Source organism: Panthera tigris, chromosome E3 (assembly GCF_018350195.1).
Source record: "Panthera tigris isolate Pti1 chromosome E3, P.tigris_Pti1_mat1.1, whole genome shotgun sequence".
In the NCBI taxonomy this organism is placed as follows: Eukaryota; Metazoa; Chordata; class Mammalia; order Carnivora; family Felidae; genus Panthera; species Panthera tigris.
Window position 1 is genome coordinate 27337567 of NC_056675.1, and position 20102 is coordinate 27357668.

The following is a 20102-nucleotide window of genomic DNA, read 5'->3' on the forward strand; positions in this document are numbered from 1 at the left end:
TCTGTTTCGTTTAGCTCTCTTGCTGTGATTTTGTTCTTTCATTTGGGACATAATCTTCTTTCTCTTCATTTTGCCTAACTTTCTGTGTCTTTCTCTCTGTGTTAGCAAAGTCAGCTATGGCCCTTGCTCTTGAAAGTGATGGCCTTAAGAAGAAGAGGTCCTGTCATGTGCTGCAGTGAGTCCAGTGTCCCCTGTTCATCAGAACCTGGTGTTTCAGGGGTGTCTCCTGCATGTGTTGCAAGTGCCCTGTAGTTGTGGCTAAGCCACATTTATTTGCCTTCAGTCCAGTCAGCTGCAGTGGCTTTTTGCCTGTTGTGGGCAGGGTTTGGTCCCTGTGGTGGCAGTGGGCCTGTCTGGGGCTGCCTTGGGCTTGAGTTGAGTCAGACCAGGCATTTGCCAGAGACGAAGTAGCACCTGAGAAGCTTCGGTTGGTGGATGGGACTATAGATAAGATTTCTTCCTCCTGCCCACTGTCTGGGTTAGTTGGACTGGTTTATGTGGTCATCTGTCCCTCTGCCTGGGGGAGGAGTCACCTTGGAGTGGTGGTGGCGGCCCCTGTTGGGGCTGCTTGCATACTGCCGGGCTTGTGGCCCCAGTTTGGATGGGCTGCTGCCAAGAGCATATGGCGGGGGGCAGACCCACCATGTGCAGGGGTGTGAGGGGCGGATGGGTGGTGCTGGTAAGCAAGGTTTGTGAGCAGCTGGTCCTCTGCAAGAGGGATTGAAGTGGGCCTGTGTGGAGGGGGCAGATCCACCAAAGCACAGCGCCGGGTGGTGGGGCATATGGTGCAGTCAAGTTAGGTGGTGGATGTTGGCACTGTGCTGGTTCCCACGGGTGGCCGTGTGTTTATGCTGGGGGGCGGGGGTGGGAAATGGTGCCTCTGTTCCTGGAGGAGTCTTGCAGTGTTCTCTGTCCCTCTGGGACAAGCTCTTCGTAAATAACTCTTTTTGTATACCCCAAGCATTTTTTCAAACTGCTGCTTCTATTGACATATCTCCATGGGCTGTTTGTTGTTCCGTCTCTTTAAGGGTGGAGGCTCAGGTTCCTATCACCCTCCTGGCTCTCCCAGAGCTGAACCTGATTGTGAAAGTTAAGGATGTTAAGCCTGACTGATCGTAAGACCTCTAGAAGTTAGGCCTCTGTGGTTTTCAAAGTCAAATGTTAGGGGGATTCATCTTCCCAGTGCAGGCCCCCATGTCTTAGGTCTGACGTCTGCTCCTCTCTCTGTGCCTGTGGTGTCCCTGCCTCCTGCACACAGCCCCATGGGTCAGTTTGCTCTCGACCATGTTTCCTGCCTTCCTATGGCCCCTTCTCTACAATTAGCTGTGGAGAGTCTGTTCTGCCAGTGTTTGGGTTGTGCTGTTTTTTTTTTTTTTTTAAGTTTGTTTATTTGGAGAGAGAGTGTGAGAGCTTGTGTGCGAGTAGGGAAGGGGCAGACAGAGAGACGGCGAGAATCCCAAGTAGGCTTGGTGCTGCCCTCCAGAGCCTAACACAGGGCTCCATCTCACCAACCCGTGAGATTAGGACCTGAGCCGAAATCAAGTGTTGGATGTTCAGTTGACTGAGTCACCTAGGTGCCCCGTGTTTTTGGGTTATTTATACTGAGCTGTCTGTTATCTAGGCTCCTCTTATTCTGCCATCTTCCCAGGAAGTTCTGAATGGGGCATCTTTTAGTGTGGAGGTCAGTGCATGCCATCACCATACCCCCTACTTCCACCCTAAGGTCACGGTCTCTAGACTGTTTTATTCCAGCTGTGTAGTCCCATCTGGGTCTTAGTGGCATGCTCTGCCTTTAACGATCATGAAGGGTGAATGCACCACCTGGGCATTCTCTGTCTTTGTCCATGACCTTTGAGAGCCACATACAGATGTGGTAGTGAGGTCAACCCAAGAAAACCAGTCCTCCTAACAACTTGAGGTCTCACTGGGACTACATAGGCAACCTTGGTTCTGGTTCTGACCATGATACTGGTATTGCGTATCTTGGTAGCTTCATGCAAATCACTTGACTCACTCGAGTTTCTGTCCTTTACTTGTAGAATGAAGGGGCTGAAGGACTTTCCCAGATGATGTCAGTTGCCAATTCTGGATGAATTAGCAGTTAAGGTAAGGCTACCTGTGTAACACAGGTTCTTAGGGGTGTAACACATCACGTGTTGTATTGTCATCACCAGTCAGAAACAGCTGGTCAGATGGCTTTCCATGTGACCATCAGGGGCCTAGCTCCTTACATACTCTAAGTCTGCCTGCCTTTAAATTGGGGGCTTTGTGAGGTTGCCAGGAATGAGCAGACTGACCAATGAATGCTCCAGATGTAGAGGATTCAAAATATGCCCCTTCCACCCACATTCCATTGGCCAGAATTTGGCCCCATGGGATCACACCTATGCACCAGGAAGTCTGCGAATTGTGGTCAAGCATGTGTGGCAAGGAAAGGGAAACGGCTTTGCTATACAATCAGCCATTTGGATAGAGAAGACCCCTGGCCACTTAAATGGCAGCTTCTCCTTAACAACATCTCCTGCAACCAGGGGACTCCTATACAGGAGGGCACTGTCCTAATCTCGTCAAGAGACAGAGCAGGATGATTAGGGAGTGTAGCCATACCTCCAGGATTGCCCAGGAGGGGCCCAGCTCAGGCCTGTGGTCTTGGTAATTCCAGCCAGTTGGTGCCCCTTTGGATAACTGATAGTATCACCCTCAGACTACAGGATGGACAGAGCAGAGGAGGGGAGAGAGGACCAGATTTGGCGAAGACCTGGGATATTGCTGAAGAGAAGCCATAAGCCGCTGTTCCATAAAGACAGTATTTTTTTTTTTAATTTTAAAATTCTGCATCTGAAAACACAGTATGACAGAAAGCATCTATGTACACCTGCAGTGTTTTTGGTATGATACAGTATTTAATACATCCACTGTTTTCTGCAAAAAATTTTGCTTTGTCAGACAGAAACAAACTCCCCTAGACAAAAAAATACAGCTAAGGCACAATTTCGTTGTTGTTTTTCTGCTAAATGAAAAGACAGAAAAGGTGCAAAAATGGGCGGGTAGTGCAATCATTTCCAAGAATCACTGTCTACCTTGAGGAAAAGCATTCGTAGGATTGGAATTTTGATAACTCGTCAATTTCAGATAGTTCAATATCTCTTAAAATACTCCTTTAAATAAATAGCAAAATATCTACATCTTTCAGGTGTGTGCCATTGGAATTTTTTTAAACTTTATTTACAGATTTTTTTTAAATCAATACATTACAAAATATTTCTGTACAGTTTTATGCATATCATGATCTATAACAAAATAGTTATTTTTAAAAACTATATCACCACATGTCTTTGAAAAAAATGAGGGGGACAGTAATAACTTATCGTGAGGCCTCTAAAAAAAAAAAATACCCAAACACACGCTATTGACAACATATTAGAAACAAAAAAAGACTGAGAACGGACTCGAAGGACGGTTGCACTCAATTCCAGTAAATTTCCTATGAAACCCTAGGGTTGTCTTTGGCCTCCAATAGAGCCTGGAACAACAGAAGGCGCAAGTGTGATCCCTTTGAGAACACGACCCATTGGCTGGGAATATTTAATGCTCTCACTTTCCAGGCAGGAAGGAGGAAGAGAGAAACTGAGAAACTCTCCTGCTTTACCCTTGAACGAAGTACCTCCAAGTCACCATGCCTGGGTGGGGGTGGGGGAAAGAGGGTACCTCGGCAGTGTGCGCGGAGGACGGGCTGACGTTCACGTGAGCACCCGAGCCTTCGTTTCACCCACAGGAACAACAGAAGAGTGCTTCTCTTAAAGACGGCGTTTAGAAGCCATGTGTATGGCATCTGCAAACTACAGACGGGCAGCCTCTCACTTAGGAGGCTGCCGTGAAAGCTTCAGGATGCTCCTTCTTCTCGGATATTGGTGGAAGGTGGACGCAGAGGGCAGTCAGCTTTCCAAAAATAATTTTAAGGCCACATTTCAAAAAGGAGAAACCTAAGGCTTTTGGGGGTGAGGGAAGGAAAATGAAGGAGGAGATGGGAGAGGGGGATGGAGGTGCAAGGGGGCAGAACCTGCTTTTCCTGGGGACTCCGTGGGCAGAAGCAGTGGGGAGGCTTCCCAGCCCGAAGGAGGGGGGCCGCTTTCTCCCTGGGTGGGGCTTGGGGAGGACGGAACCAAAGACAACGTGAGGGGCAGACACAGGTGGCGCATGAAAGCCCTCAGTCTAGGGTCTATAAAGTATCTGATTTGCAACGTAAAAAAAAAATACTTTTGAGAGACAGAGAAGGAAACAGAGGGAGAGAATTTGCATAGATTGTACATTCAGCTCGAGCAGATTTGGGACACCTAATTGTTTCTCCCCCAGGTAAACTTCTCAGCAGACACAATGAGGTAGCGCCTGTGGTAGACCCATGGGCAAAGTAAGGTAACTGAGGCAAAGAGGGCATCCTGCGAGCAAGCAGGGCTTCCGAAACGTGCGCAAGGACAGCTGCTCAAATGTAGGACTTGGAGAGAGCTGGGCTGCGACACAACCTCCCGGGCCCCCCAGCCAACCTGTCATCCATCACCTCTGCCTGGGTGGGCAGGAATTCTGGAAAGTGTGGGCCTCTTTAGGTTGAAGGGGCAGCGACTGAGGTCTCCAAATTCTTTTTTTTTTTTAAGCACCATCTTAGGACAGCTGAACAAGCCATTCCTCCTGGGACCCTTCTCTGCAGGACGGTCTCTCCTGGTTGGAATGACTGGTAAGAGGTTTATGGTTTCTTCAGAGTGCTTGGTGAGATTTCACCAAGGGTGGCGCTTTTCCTCCTCCACATGGGCACTGCCTACCTCATGGTAAACCACCTCTCCAGCCAGCAGGTGGGCCGGCAGTGCCCAGGATGAACTGTGGAATTTCCCTTTGCCCACTCTCTCCAACAAAACAAAGAAAAAGCCTTGCCGACACTTAAAATCAGATTTCCAGGACCATTTCCTGTCCTCCCTGGCCCCAAGGGAAGACTGCACTGTGCCTGCATACTCACGTGCAAAACCAGGCAGCAGCCACCATGCTGTCTTACCCCACGATGGAAGGGTCTGGGACCCCTGCCACACAGCATGGCTCTGACCCGGCAGGTGTCTGCCAGCAACCGTTGCCAGTACACCCTCCTACTCCATCCCCCCTTGGATGCTGTAGGGGAGCTTGTGTCCTGAGTCCCTGATAGACTGGGCTGTGTCAAGGGACAGGCTAAAGCCCTACACGTCCGTACTCTGCCCCTTCCTGGCAAAGAGATCAAGGTTCCAGCCGGTGTCCATGCACCAGCCAGGGAACAATGAAGGCAGTGCATCCACCTGCCCCCATGCCCCCCGACATCTGGGGTCTTGCTGGTTCTCTCTGAATGTGCTGGCCTTTTAAAAGTTAAACTGCCATGGGGAAATGAAGTCCAAATGATGCCTTGATCTGACCAGAAAGGTCTCTTTCCAAAGGGAGGAAAGGGCACCCTTGTGACCCACGGGGTCTAGGCCATGCTTTCTGTCCTCCCTGGAGACCATTTGGCGAGACTTGGGCAGGCTGGTTGGGAAATCGCACTGCATGCCCCAGCCTCTGGCATGAGTGACTTCAGACCTGGTCAGTGACTCAGTGCCCCAGGCACTGCCCTTCCAACTATGACTGGGTTTCCAGGGGCTTGTGATTAATCACTCTTAGATTAAAAGAGAGTTCAACTATTAGTGTGTCTCTTGTGGAAACATCTTTTCTCAAATCATCTTAGGCTTTTGCTTATTTTATTCCCTGACCCAAAAGAAACACCTGGGCTGACTGCCTGGCATCCCAAATCCCTTGCAGGGAGGGGGGCTGTGGATCATGCCCAGAGTAAGCTGGCCCTTCCCCTCGTTCTGGGGGGAAAGCCAGCAATGTGGGCAAGTGTGGACATGGGGCTGAGCCCCACACAGGACACTGTGGAAAACACACGCTCCTAGCCACTCTGCCAGGAGGGAGAAAAGGCAGGCTCCCTGGGTGGGCTGGGGTGGAAAGAGGTGGTGGCAGAGGCCTCTGCACTCAAGTTCATGGACTAATGACCTGGGCTTGCAGAGCAAGACCCTCCACAGCCCCTGCAGCCCCTTGACAGGGGCTAACTCCCAACTCGGTCCGACTACTCCCCCTTTTTCTAAACTGGATCTTTCTTCTTCCCAGGCTTGCAAGGAGTCAGGTTCCCTCTGTCACCTGCTAAGGTCCCAGGCTCTGCCCTGGGTCCTCTCCCTCCACTGGAGTCATTGGCCTGTTCGGTACTGGAGGCCCAGGCTCCCACCCTGCCGGCGAAGGAGGAAGCCTTCATTATCGTGAGGGGCACCCCACTATCAGCAGATGCTGAGGCACACATTCTCATAGTGTCAAACACCCCTGCCTTTCTCTCAGGATGTGAAGAATACAGAGCAGACAGGAGATAGACAGACACTGGCCGTGGGGAGGGAGGTGAAGGGGTAGGGAAGGGGGGGGGCCTTTCATGAATAAAGGCAGCTTCAGTTAGTAAGAGAACATAACTAACAAGCTGCAAACGCAGCACCTACTATTAGTCATGGACTAAAACATATAAATAATAAATACTGCAAGTGTCCCTCTTCCAGCCCCTCCCTGGCCCGCAGGACATCCGGCCCGGTGGGACAGGGGCTTGGGGGCAAGAGGCATGGGCTCTGCTCCCTTCACACGCACGGTGCAGCCACGGGTGGGCCTGTGCCAAAGAAAGCCTGTCGTGGGGACGGGGTGGGGGCTGGAGGAGGAAGGGGCCTGGAGCCACGGCTCAGATGTCAGGTTTTTGCACCTTGAGCACTTAGAGTAACACTGCTGTTAAGGTAGTAACCAATCACATCCACAAGCTTCCCCCTTTCACACGGCACCTCACAGGAGGAAGGACATGGAGTTAGAAACCAAATCTGAAATGCTTTTGCAGGGATGTAGAAAGTCTGGTCCATTCCTACAGCACCAGGGATGGGGGTGGCAGGTATGATTCACAGAGGTCTGGAGTGCCCGGACCTCAGGGCGGAAGGGCTCACGCACAGGAGGGTATTGCTGTGCTGTCCAGCTCAGGAGTTGGCTCCCAACAATCTCTGAGTTTCATGGCCGTGGTCCCCAAAGTTCCCACTGGCCAGGGCCCACGAATGCCTAGGAGACTTGATGCGTATAAGCATCAGCCTGTCGGTGGCAGTCGGGAGGGAGGCTGGCCTGGAACCCTGGCTCTGTGGCAGTGACACCTTGGGGAACCTTGGCCATGTTCCATCAAAAGGCTCTCCTGCTCATCTAGTGACTAAGGAGGACAACTCAACCTGACAAGGCTGGGGGAAGGCTCAGACAGTCTCCTTCTCCGGCCCAGGAGCAGGAAAATGAGCCCAAGCAGGGGGCTGGAGATCAATCAAGCCCACGGTCTGGGCCGTGCTTTTCCAACTGGCTTTTGCAGAGCCTGTGGGTTCTGGACAGGTACCTTGGGAGGTGCCGCTGATAAAGGGACGGCCTGGTGGGCTGTGCTTGGAGAAGAACCTTACACTCCCCGGCTTCAACCAGAGCAGCCTGGAGTTCAACTGCACCTTGAACTTCCCCCTTCTAACTGCGCTTAGTAAACTAAAGTCTGCTGCTCAAAATAAAAGTTTTGAGAATCACTTGTCTGGGGGACTGGGTCACTGGCAGGGACAACAAGGAACCTATAGGCTTTGAGGATCAACCAAAAGAGGTTAAGACCACTGTGGCACGGGGACCAAGCAGTCCTTGCCCCCAGTACCCAGCTTGCCAAATGCAGGTCGTCGGCAGAAACAGCTTTGACCTCTACACCTTCCTTCTCCATCATTCTGTAGTCATGAGAGCTCCTCTCACAAAAGACACCCCCCCCCCCTTCCCGGGGGTGGGAGGCCAGGGTCCAGGTGCCACCGGCCCCCCTGGCTGTTTCCCTTTGAGATCTGCTGTGGCTCACGTGTGCCCAGTGCTACCTGAGCCGGCCGTCAGGTTTGACGGCCCCCAGCTCCGACTTGGGGTCGGGGCTGAAGGAGCTCCAGGCCGTCTGGCTGCAGGTCTGCATGACGGGGCAGGCAGTGGGGCCCGTGGTGCATATGTCCATGGCGGCCCACATCCCACCTACCAGCGAGTCCAGCCAGCGCTCGAGGCCCGCGCCAGCTGTGGCCGCGTTCCTACGAGCCTGCTCCACCTGGGCAGGGCTGATGGGCAGGCTGAGGACGGGGTTCAGGCTCTGGAAGCTCTGTTCCATGTAGGCGCTGCGGAGGGGCCCGTTGTGCAGCCTCAGTGCCTCCTCTGAAACGCAAAGGGATTAGAGGGTCAGACGCACCAGAGTGGGGGCCGGCTGCGGGCCTTGCATGGCCTGGAGCACCGTCTGTCACCACGTCAGTCACGGGAAGTTGGTCAGTGGCGCCCACCGCACAGACGAGGAATCCGACCACAGGGACGTTCCTTCCCCAGCCAGGGGCCTGCTTGGTGCAGGGCACTGTCCCCTCGTCCCTCCAGTCAGCACATGTTCCCAGAGCAGCGTCAGTTACTAGCCCACACATTCATGTGGAGCATTTAAAGCACCTCCTATGTGCAAGGCATTCACTCCTTCATTCATTCATGTGATAAAGATGTATTCAGTGCTGGCTGGATGGCTCTGCCAGTCGAGCACCCTACTCTTGGTTTCAGCTCCACTCCTGATCTCCAGGTTTGTGAGATCGAGTCCCACATCGGGCTCTGTGATGACAGGGCATAGCCTGCCTGGAACTCTCTCCTCCTCTCTCTGCTCCTCCCTGGCTTGCACACATACTCTCTCTCTTCAACATTAAATCTTTTTTCTTAAGTGCCAAGCTCCACTCCCAGTGGTGGAGTGAACCAGGTGGTCAAGAAGATTACGACCCAGGGGAGGAACACTGATGGCAATAAATAAGCAAGGTCATTTCAATCGGCAATACGCAAAACGGGACTAAACTGGGTGTGACGGTAGAGCAAGGGGTTGGCGAGCTACAGCCCTTGGACCAAATCTGGCCCACCGCGTATTGTTGTAAATAAAGTTTCAGGGGAACACAGCTATGCCTGTGCGTACATCTTGTCTGCGGCTGCTTCTGTGCTACCACAGCACAGGTGAGTACAGATCAAGACCATACGTGGCCCACAAGCTGAAAATATTTACTGTGTAGCCCTTTGCAGTAAAAGCTTGCAGCCCCGGGGTTAGAGAGTGACAAGCGTGTTTCTTTGGGATGAGAGGGGCGAGGCAGGCCTCTGTGAGGTGACAGCTGAGCTGAGTGCTGGTTAATGAGAAAGCAGCAGCCGCAGGTAGATGGCAGGAAAGAGCGTTCAGGGCAGAGGCAACAGTGAGCACAAAGCCTCATTAAGTGCCTTTCTGCAAATCACGGAGGTAACGAGAGGCGGAGCGGGGGTTTGAACCCACGTCGGTTGACCTCAGCTGTCTCTCAGGACAGCCCTGCTTTGCTGAACAGCAGCGCTCCATGCGTGAGCACGAAGATGGCAGTCAGGGTGTCTGGGTCTGAATCCCCACGGCCCACACGCTTGGGGTGTGGATTCTGATACCAACACTGAGCACCTGGTTTCCTTGACCTAGTACCTTTTGTGATGGTTAGAAGGGTTGACTTCTTTTTAAGTGCTTAAAAAGGCACCTAGTGTTAGGATCCCAAATATAGAAAGAACTTGTACAACTCAACACCAAAAAACCCCCAAATAATCCAACTAGAAATCGGCAGAAGACATCCAGAGGGCCAACGGACACATGAAAAGATGCTCATCATCAGTCATTCTTGGAGAAATGCAAATCAAAACCACAATGGGGTATCACCTCACACCTGTCAGAATGAGGACTATAACACACGCACGTGTTGCTGGGGACGTGGAGGAAAAAGAAGCCTCATGGTGGGGGCGCAAGCTAGTGCAGCCACTGTCACAAACAGTATGGAGGTTCCTCAAAAAGTTAAAAATAGAACTGTCCTCCAATCCAGCACTCACACTCTAGATATTTACCCAGAGAATATGAAAGCACTGACTTGAAAACACACATGCACCCCTATGTTTATTGCAGCATTATTTACAATAGCCACATTATGCAAGCAGCCCAAGTACTGCTTTATCCATAAAGATAAAGCAGGTAACTTATGTACAGTGGTATTTATGCAGTGGAATATTAGTCACAGAGAAGAATGAAATCTTGCCATTGGCAACAACACGGATGGAACTAGAGGGTATAATGCTAAGTGAAATAAGTCAGAGAAAGATAAATACCCTACGATTTCCCTCCTGGGTGGAATTTAAGAGACAAGAAGGAAAAAAGAGAAACCAAAAAACCAGACTCAAATACAGAGAACATACTGGTGGTTACCAGAGGTGAAGTGGGTGGGGGATGGTAAACTAGGTGAGGATTAGGAGTTGCCTATCGAGATGAGCACTGGGTAATGTATAGATTTGTTGAATCACTACATGTGCACCTGAAACTATAGAATACCACATGTTAATTATAATGGACTTAAAATTAAACGAGACAAAATCTGGTGCAAACACACGCACACAAGCAATGCCAGGCCTGTACTAAGTGCTTGAAGAAGTTTAGCAAGGTTTATGTGGCTGGTGTTTTTAGGACACAATCCTCCTACACTCACACAGCCACAGGACCGGTGTTGTCATCCCCATTTTACAGATGGGGACACAGGTGGCTATCGTGTGAGACAGATCAGGGGTTCAATCCAGGACTGGCTGGTTCCAAAGCTCGTCATCATGACACTCTATTTGCAGGCACATCCAACCAACTGGAAGCTGGTTTTAAGACTGGTTTTAAGTTTGAAATTTTATTTTCATCTGGAAGCCAGTCTTTCAAAGACTTGGTTTCCCCATCTGTAAACTGGATACTCATTCCTGGTACCAGATTGACCCCGAGGGCTGGCAAGAGGCTCAGGTAAAGGTTCATATGCTCTGTAAACAGTAAAGGAACACTCAGGAGGCTGTGTGGCTCCTTCCCAGGGTTTCAAGATGGGGGAAGCAGAAAGGGCACGTTTGGGCTGAAGGAAAGAAGCCAAGATACTTCTGTTTTGGAGAGGTTCTCTCTTATTGCCTACTTATTGCCAAATACAAGAACAGGTTCTTAAAACACACGGGCCAGTGATTCTGGTGAGTTGTGTTTTAGCAAATCAGCTCTTGCCCTGCTTGAGATAGCCAGGGTTCTAAGAAATGTCCTTATAGGACAGTGTGGCATTCAGAAAACGTTTTCTGTTCGCTTGGCAGTGGCTGTCACCCTCACTGGCAACCAGGAGAGCTCAGATAATCCACAGACTGTTTTCTAATATGTGGTCCATGAGTGAGGTTCACGAAGGGGGAAGAAATCCCATACACCTGCAACTAGTGGCATTCACAACATGCCTTGACTGCAGACAAGAAAATCCATCCCTCCCTCCCTCCCTTCCCTCCATCCCCTCTCCGTCCCTCCCCTTCCCAGAAGCAGAGGGGCTGGGCTCCAAGGGTAACAGGTACAAGAAGGGGCAGGAGCCTGCATTAACATATATCCCGGCTTGCTGTGACTTAGCTGACTTAGGTAGGACCCAACGTGTTTATAAATCTGGCAGACAGGGCGGGTAGCTCCTGAACCATCTGCCCAAGAACAAAACCTCTTCTCTCTCCAGCAGGTCCTGATCTGTCCACCAGAGCCTCTCCGTGCCTCCACATCTGCAGAGCTGGTGGTGGGGAGATCTCTGAACTGACAAAAGGCAGGGCATGCAAAGTGAAAAGAGCAGCTAACAGACATCTGAACGCTGGGAACCCCGTATTATGGGTGATGCAGAAAACCCTGATGAAAAACGAGGTTAATGTGGGGAAATGCTATCACAGCATTAGCCCGTGATGCTTGCCTCTATAATTAAATTTTCCTCAATTCCACCTCATCAGATTTCTCGAGATTACCAGGGACGCATCAATAGCAAATTACTCCTGATGAATCATTTTACAAACTGCGTTGCTCCCACCTTCGTGTTCCCTGCCACTGGAACATCATTAATAGACACAAATGCTGATGTGGCGGGGGGCAGCTCCCAGTGGGGTACAATGACCCCTGGCTATTCCTGGGCAGGGTTCCAAGAGCCTTGCCATCCTCAGAAACTCTAAGGAGGAAAAACTGGAAAAATCAGGACCCAGTTAAAGGCCCCAGGCTATTTTACTGGGGTGAGGAGGTAGATTCAGGACCCCTCCTTTGTTACATCCGACAGGTGTATGTGGAGCAAAGAGGACAATGCTATTTCTATCCCTCTCTTCTGCATCTTTCTTTGGGAACTCTCAGGGATGCTAAAGATGTGAACCTAATCAGGAGGGCACTTGAGGGCCCTCAGTGGGTGGGCTCTGGCCCAGCTAGTTCTGGATGTGTTCTTTTGCCTGCTTCCCAGGGGAGCTGGGAGGATCAGATTTCCTTCTCCAGAAAATATGAGGCCTGGATCTTTCTGCTTGCTCAGCACAGAAACTTAGAAGAGGCCCACACAAGTTCACTTCAACACCCCCTTGTTAGGATTCCAGGCAACCCCTCCCCATGTCTATGTCCCCCTCTCCTTGTGTCACCAGCTAAATGGCACCCAGCCCAGAACTGAGAGTTTAGCTAACCAGAGGCTGGAGTGCGTTTTTGGCTTCTGGGTTTCTGATCTGTTAGATATAGACCAACAATTTCAAATACAGAGAGATCCAGAAATCCTGTTTCTAAGAATCTATTTTATAGATGTATCTGCATGGGCACAGACAATTTCAAGAATCTTTGCAGCGTTACCTGTAACCCTACCACGACCGAAAGAAACTGTATATCCACTCAGGGGATGAAAGATAGATTGTGGGTCTTTCTCCCAGTGGAATACGAGGCAGCTAGTAGCTTTATATATATTGACTCGTTAAGTCCAAAGAGAAGTTTCACCCCAAAATGTATCACTCCATTTTCAAACACCAGCAATGTGTGTGTGACTTATTTTGTGTGTTGATGCTTTAGAAGCCTTGAGAAACCTCTAGAAGGATGAACACCAAAGTGTTGGCAGTGGTTACTCTGGGAGGTAGGACTGAGCAGGGAGGAAGATGTTCCCAGTGATCAAAGGGGGAGGAGGAAAGGACAGAAAAATAAAAGTAAACTCTCTGGGTAAGAAAAGAAAAAGAAGGCGGCACGTTAAGAGTCTGACATCCCTCTCTGTGCTCAGCAGGAACCACTGTCCTGATTTCCTATTAACAACTCGTTTCCTCACAGCTTTTTATGGACAGAGAATCCTGAAATAACGTAGTGGTGGCTTGGCTTGCTTTTGAACTTTAAATGTATGCGCTCTAATTATGACTCTTCTGTGATATTTTCCTCTCAACATTATGTTGTAGAGACTCATCCAGATCAATGCATGGCACGGAGCTCCGCTGTCTGAACAGACCCCGCGGTGTTCATGCATCTGAATGTGGGCATCTGGACTGCTTCCGGTTTGGTGCCATTATGAACAATTCTGCTCTACTTCTGTACACGTCTGTAGGGCATACACCTTAGGCTGGGATTTCTGGGCAGTAGGAGGTGTGTGTTCAGCTTTGGTAGGAGATGCTATGCCATTTTCTAAACCCGTTTTATCACTTTGCCCCACCCCCTGCCCCACACCAGCACTACATGGGAAGCCATTATTCTCCAACCCTCCATCATATGATATTGTCTAACCTTCGAACATTTCACAACATAGTGGCATGAAATGGGATCTCTTTTTGCTTTTAATTTGCGTTGCTCTCGTTATTCATGAGGCTGAGCATCTTTTCATATGTGTGTGGGCCATTTATGCCCTGTCCTTTTTTTTTTTTTTCCCTTTCTTTCTCCTTTCTCCTTTGTAGCAAAGGCCAGCAATCCTTTTCTCTAAAGGGCCAGATAGTCGGTTGTTTTGGATTTGTGGGCCATGCAATCTGTGTCAAAATTACTCGATGCTGCCACTGTAGTCCCAAGGAAACCATAAACAATATGTAAATAAATGGGTGTGGCTGTGTCCCAATAAAACTTTATTTAAAAAAGAGGTAGTGGGCCAGATTCGGCCCCTGGCTTGTAGTTTGACTTATGGGATTTTATATATTCTGAATGTATTTTTTTTATGTGTAGCAAATATTTTCTTACTAGTCTTTTCATCTAGTGTTATCATATTTTTGATGGAAAGAATTTCCTATTTTAATTACTATTTTTAAAAAAGTAAGATTTGCCAAAACTCAGTATCTGCCTGGGTTTATTTCCCATCTTGTTTTAAATATAATCAGGGCTCTCTGGAAGTCCAGTGGGAGAGCATCTAATAATTAGGTACCTAATACACAGATGACATCATCTCAGTGTGCAGGTAGAAAATTAGAAGGCTCTCTTTGCAAACAAGCAGGGAAAAATGCCGAGCAGAGAGCACTATTCTCTGAGGCAGCCCACATGCCCCCCACCTACAATGCCTGAGGGAGAAGACCCGGGAGACGCCCAGGATGGATTATTTCCACCCCCAGAGACACTAGGAGTACTCACCTGGTTTGATGGGCTGCCTATTTGAGAAGGTCAGAGGTGCAACGAGGAATTTGGTCTCTGCAACTGGCACCCAGTGATGAAGAATTTTCACTGTCCAGACCCCAGGCCTCAGGGGCAAGTTCAAAGGGGGCTTGTAGTGAGTGAATTCGGCAGTGGATTCAATCAGGATGTCATAGGTGGCTGCGATGATGTTGACGGGATCCACCCAGATGACAGTCACGGTGACATTGGGGCCCTTCCCCCATTTCTGCATGCCTACTGGCTCATCCATGGGCCCCAGGAGCCCCCCAAAGTTGCGGAAGAGCCGCTCCTTGGCATCCCAGTCGGTGCCGACCTGAAAGAAGAGAACGAGTCTTGGAATCACTGAGCCGGATTTAGGATACAGGGTCCCAGAGAGGCCTACGATCCTGCTTGTTGGGCTACATACACCCATTTTACAGATGAGGAAATGGAAGCTCTCAGGAGGTCACCTGCTCAAGACTGCAAAAGTGGTAGTAAGCAGAAGATTTGAGATTTGGACCCAGTCTGTGGTCTGTTCATTAAACCACTAGGCCTCCTGGGCCTCATACAGCATTTGACACTTGGAAAGAAAACACACAACATGCACTGAATCAATCAATGCCTGCTGGCAGGCCATCCCGAAGACACATACCTCCACTGCTCAGCAGGTGCGGGCGGTTTCCACTTTGGTTCTCCGTCTTCTAGATCAGGCACCTCCATCTAGTATGACATTCTGAACATGAACGGAGCTCAGGTTTCTGAGCTGCTCTATCACAAGCTGGGAAAAAGGAGGGTCCCTCAGCCTCACTTATTGCTGGCAGTTCACATGGCTCTCCTGGGAAGAGACCGCTGTGGCCTCTCTAACGCACTCAGAGCTAGACCTTAGGGGTGGGAGGTGGCTGTGACACCCACCCTTCCTGCCAGTGAGCTGGTGTCTGTGTGGCTCTGACTGGCTAGGGGCCTGCTCTTGGCTTCCCTCCTAACACTAGAGTCACCTGCAGTTTGTTCTTCAGCCAGAGTGGCCAGGAAGAGCCTCTGAAATGTCCTCTCGCTGCTGCTCAGTGCCCCTGTGGCTTGCTTCACTGTGCTTTCCTGGTGCCTAGCACCATGCCTGGTGCACAGCAGGTGTCTGTGTCTGGTTAGTATCTGTCACATCACTGAGTGAGTGACATCGCAAAGAAGTGAATGGACTACACAGATCCCTGATACTGAGCTGTTACTATTTCAAACCAATTTAAACGAGGGGTCTTCTGCTCCCCCAGGAGATTTAATTTCATGTTTTTGAAGATACAGCATGTGGGCAATGTTGTCAGCAGATAATGAGCACACTCTAAGGCTTGCCTGTTTCTGTGGTCTTTCCATGACCAGCATCTCCAAGGTGTGCATGCGGGTTGGGGTACAGGTGCACGAGAAGGTGCACCAACACCCCGAGAAGATGCCTCATGTACAGGCGCTGGCTTACTTTCTTGTTCTTGCCACTGGTTGCTGCCTCTGGTCTTTCTCTTAGACCCAGAGCTCCGTGGCTCATGCTTCCCAAGAGCTTACCATGGGACTGGCTTAACACTGAGCGCTCCAGTGCACCCACTTGTTTGACCCTCTCTGCTCTGTGAAGGGGAGACACCATCATTATCCTCGTTTTACAGATGAGAAAACCGAGGCTCAGGGCACTGAGGTCACTTGTTGTGGTCAGTGAGGGGCAGAGCCAACAAGGGGACCCGGGAAGTCCAACCCCAGAGGCTGTGTTCTGGTCCACTCTTGTGTTGCTGATCATTCATTCACTTGCTCATTCAAAAGTTCACTCACACAGACGTGCCAGACGCCTACTGTCTGCCAGGGATGCACGCTCCCACAGCTTGTTCCAGGTTTCCATGTTTACACAAGAGCCTACGGACTGGGACCGAGGAGCTGTCCTAAGGGCAGCGGAGGTAGGGATGGCTGTGGCACTTCGGCAGGGGTGGCCGGCCCTCCCAGATCGATGATAATGCGGCATCCGCTGCCACCGTGTGGATCAGCTCCCCCTGAGGACCCTGGTGCTAGCACAGTGGCTGGAACACAGCAGGAAGCGAACAGCTACCATTAACTGAAGAAATGAATGAATGAGCGCGCAGGATTCCAGATAGCCTCCATGTCTCGGAGAGTTTTCTCAAGAAATGCAGTCCTGTTACATCCCCTACATCCAACCCTTGCTGGTCTCAAGTCCAGTCTCTCATCCCCATCCTGCGTGGTCTCGTCCCTTTCTGTCTCGCTTCATCTCCGCCCCCCAGCCTCCCTCCCATTCACCCCTGCTCCAGGACACCTGGATGTCTTGGCGCCTCTGTGAGGAGGGCTCTCTCTCGTCTCTGACCTTTTCTTTCTTTCTGGCCCTCTGGCTGGAACAGTCTTCCTTCCTTTCCCCACCATCCTCCTGCCCAGACCGCACTCCCCACAGAGAGCTCAGCCAATGCATCAGCTTTACTAAGAAGCCTTCCCAGTTACAGGCACCACCCTGGTGCTTCTCTAGTCTCTTTTTTAAAAAAAGTGTTTATTTTTGAGAGAGAAAGAGCGTGAACAGAGGAAGGGGGAGGACACAGAGAGAGGGGACAGAGGATCTGAAGTGGGCTCTGTGCTGACAGGAGAGAGCTCAATGCAGCGCTTGAACTCAGGAGCCATGAGACCTTGACCTGAGGGGAAGTCGGATGCTTAACCGACTGAGCCACCCAGGCGCCCCGAGGTGGGTGCTTCTCTAGGTGTTTGCCCCTCTCAGTTTTGGGTTTGTTTTTTTTTTTTGCACAGTTTTACACCTTTTAATTTATGTGTCTCTTTCCTGAGCTCTGGACTGCCAACTCCATGAGGAGAGTGGCTGTGTCTGGCCTGTTCACCGATGTATCACTGGTGCCTAAAGCAGTACTGAGCACATGGTGGTGCTCGTCTGACTTTCTCCATCCATCCATCCATCCATCCTCTATCCATGAATAATTAGGGGCCAAGCACACGGACATCCCTATGCACCAGGCCCTCCACACGCTGGCTTTCCCACAGACACTAACAAATGGAGGACTGCTCACAAACTTACTGGGGTCCTACTTAAGGAAGGGCTTTGTGGCCATTTAGGGCAGTGTGGGGACGCTCCAGACCAGTGTCCTTAGATTCCCCAAAGAAAGGGGGATGACCAATTCTCTTAAGTCTGAGCTCTAAAACCAAGATAGTCCAGATAGAAGATCTGTACAGCAGCTGTCAGTGGAGAAGTGGATCTCATTTCCAATCCTAGAAGAGGGGGCAGAAGCCTGGCTGCCTCCCCCAAGCACGAGCAGGGCTGCCTGAGATGGAACCCCATTGCTGTCACAACCTCTGGGGCTTCAAGATCTTTTCACAGACTCACCGTGCAAGCCCATAAACGCTTACTACACAGTGATTACTACTCAAATTTAAGTGCCTGTTCAAGTTCAACATATGGCTCCCCAAGTTCAAACCCACTAAGAGCTTCTCACTGCATTTCAAATACAATCTGAGCTTTCCTTCCACGGCCTTCAAGCACCCCCTCATGATCTGTCCCATTCCCTCCGAGACCTCCCTTCTACCACTCTCCCTCTCACGGTGCTCTGGCCACACTGGCCTTGCTGCTCCTTGAGTGTGCCAAGCTCCTTCCTGGAGGCCCAGGGCCTTTGCACATGCTCTTCTCTCTGTTTGGAATGCTATAGGTCTTCCAGTGGATGGTTCTTTTTTACAGGATGCTGCTCTGCAGTAATCTCCTTAGAAAAGCTTTCCTGAATGAACCATCCCATTGGAAGTAGTCCCCATCAGCCTCTTCAGTCCTCAGCAAGGACAGGAATGAAGTTTTATGTTCTTTAGCTGAAATGTTTTTCTTCATTTATTTGCTCACTCACAGGCTGCCTTACCACCTGACTATAATTCCATGACAAGAGCCTGTCTAGGTCACCGTGGTCTCTCTGCACCTAGTACACTGTAGCCACTTGGTGACTGTCTGTAAAGCAATGAGCATCTTTTCTGCCAGCCACCAGCATGGCACTCCCATGGGATGGCGAAGTCCCTCTGATGGCCCAACAATGGCCACCTGCTCTGAGCCAGGCCCTGCGCAGAGTCCTGGGGCTGTGCTGCCACAAGGCGGGGGGGCATTCCCTACAGTTCTCTCCTTTCTTTTTACCAATTTTATACTGTTTGCCTTATAAATTATTAGGAATTCAGAAAAAAATTCAAAATACAAAATCCAGGGCCCCCTGCATCACACGCTGTTGCTCTGCCAGAGGTCTTGGTGGTTCTCACATCAAAGTTACCAGCCCTATGGTAGGAAGCCTCACAAATCACTAGCCATTGAGTGGCCAACCTCATTTGTCACCGCCAGAAGTGCCCAGTTACCCACTGGCAGGCTAATAAACAGGGAGAGCCCAGCCACCAGGCATCTGTCTCGTTAATGGGACGTTAATGTCTTCAGTTGGCCGCCCGGGGCCCCCAGCGCAGGATCCAACTGGGGCAGTGTCTAATGGCCCCCTGATGCTGGTAATTTATGGAGTCGACTTCCATGGCAGCTTGAATCCAGCCAATCCATTTGGATCCTTAATTGAGAATGGTGGCTTAACAAGAAACCCCATGCAGTAGGGCACAGCTCGGCCAGGTAGGCCACAGGCGGCTGGTGACGGACCGGCAGGGACAGTATAAGCAGGTGGGATCCTTCCTGCCTATCCCCGCCCACTCCCAGCTTTTTCAAGATACTCCCTATTCTAAAACTAGACTCTTCGTAGTTAACCCAGCAGCCCAGCTCACTGGGACTGCTCAACTCCAGAGATGCATCACCTTCTCTGGCTCCTTGCTGATATGGGGAAGGCAGAAATCAGGTGCTGGAGTTTTGTGTGGGCGACCCTCACCACGCTGGATCATGCTTCCTTTCCTCCGGCATCCCTCACCCAAGTCGACATATTCCTTCATTCAGAAATCGTGTTCAGCACCTAGAGATGCTGGGTACAGGGAACACAGTCCCAGCTTTCTCGAGGATAATCAGCAAGTGATCAGAGAAACCAACAAGATGATGTTTAAATGGTAAGTGCTAAGAAAAGAAAACAATAAAATAGGTACATGTCAAGTGGAGAATTTGCTCTTGTGGCATATGTAGGTGGGAGGGAAGGCTTTTCTGATGGTTCACCATTGGGAAGCAGATCAGAATAACAAAAAAAAAAAAAGCTATGTGAAAACCTGGGGGAAAGTATTCTAGGCCGGAAGATGAGAATCTGCCAAGCTGGAGGCAGCAACAAGCTTGGCATGTGTGACAACAACACAAGAAGTGTGAGTGGGGAGGAGAGTGGTAACAAATGAGGCTGGATACATAGAGGCCAGACTGGGTCTGCAGGTATGGCTGATGTCATAAGGGTGGTGCTGGGCAAAAAAACAAAAACAAAAAACAAAATAAAAACTAAAAATGCATCCCATGGATTCATGTACCCACACACCTGTCTGTCTATCCAGTGGCCCACCTGCCCACCTATCCACCCACCCATCCATCCATCCACCCACTCACCCATCTATCCATCCATCCATCCATGCATCTATCAATTCATCTGTCCATCCATGTATCCATCCATCCATCCATCCATCCATCCATCCATCCATCCATCCATCCACTCATTCAATGACTGATTTGAATAAAACCCTG

General features: G+C 50.3%; 1 protein-coding gene and 1 long non-coding RNA gene across 3 annotated transcripts in view; one reads left to right on the top strand and one right to left on the bottom strand.

Annotated features, from left to right (window-relative positions):
* Nucleotides 1-6220, top strand: part of LOC122234689 — a 115464-nt gene extending 109244 nt beyond the window's left edge. The window contains exons 7-9 of one of the 2 annotated variants that reach the window (XR_006212598.1): nucleotides 2040-2106; nucleotides 4650-4729; nucleotides 6154-6220. This is a non-coding gene — a long non-coding RNA (uncharacterized LOC122234689). Of the gene's footprint in view, nucleotides 1-2039; nucleotides 2107-4649; nucleotides 4731-6153 lie in introns of those variants that run through there. The other variant, XR_006212597.1, reaches the window with a different exon arrangement.
* Nucleotides 2126-20102, bottom strand: part of XYLT1 (xylosyltransferase 1) — a 311804-nt gene continuing 293827 nt past the window's right edge. Inside the window, exons 11-12 of the mRNA XM_042972051.1 lie at nucleotides 14462-14795; nucleotides 2126-8253 (exon numbers count right to left, since the gene is read on the bottom strand). Of these exons, the coding sequence (XP_042827985.1) occupies nucleotides 7931-8253; nucleotides 14462-14795 (657 nt within the window). The 3' untranslated portion in view covers nucleotides 2126-7930. The remainder of the gene's footprint in view (nucleotides 8254-14461; nucleotides 14796-20102) is intronic.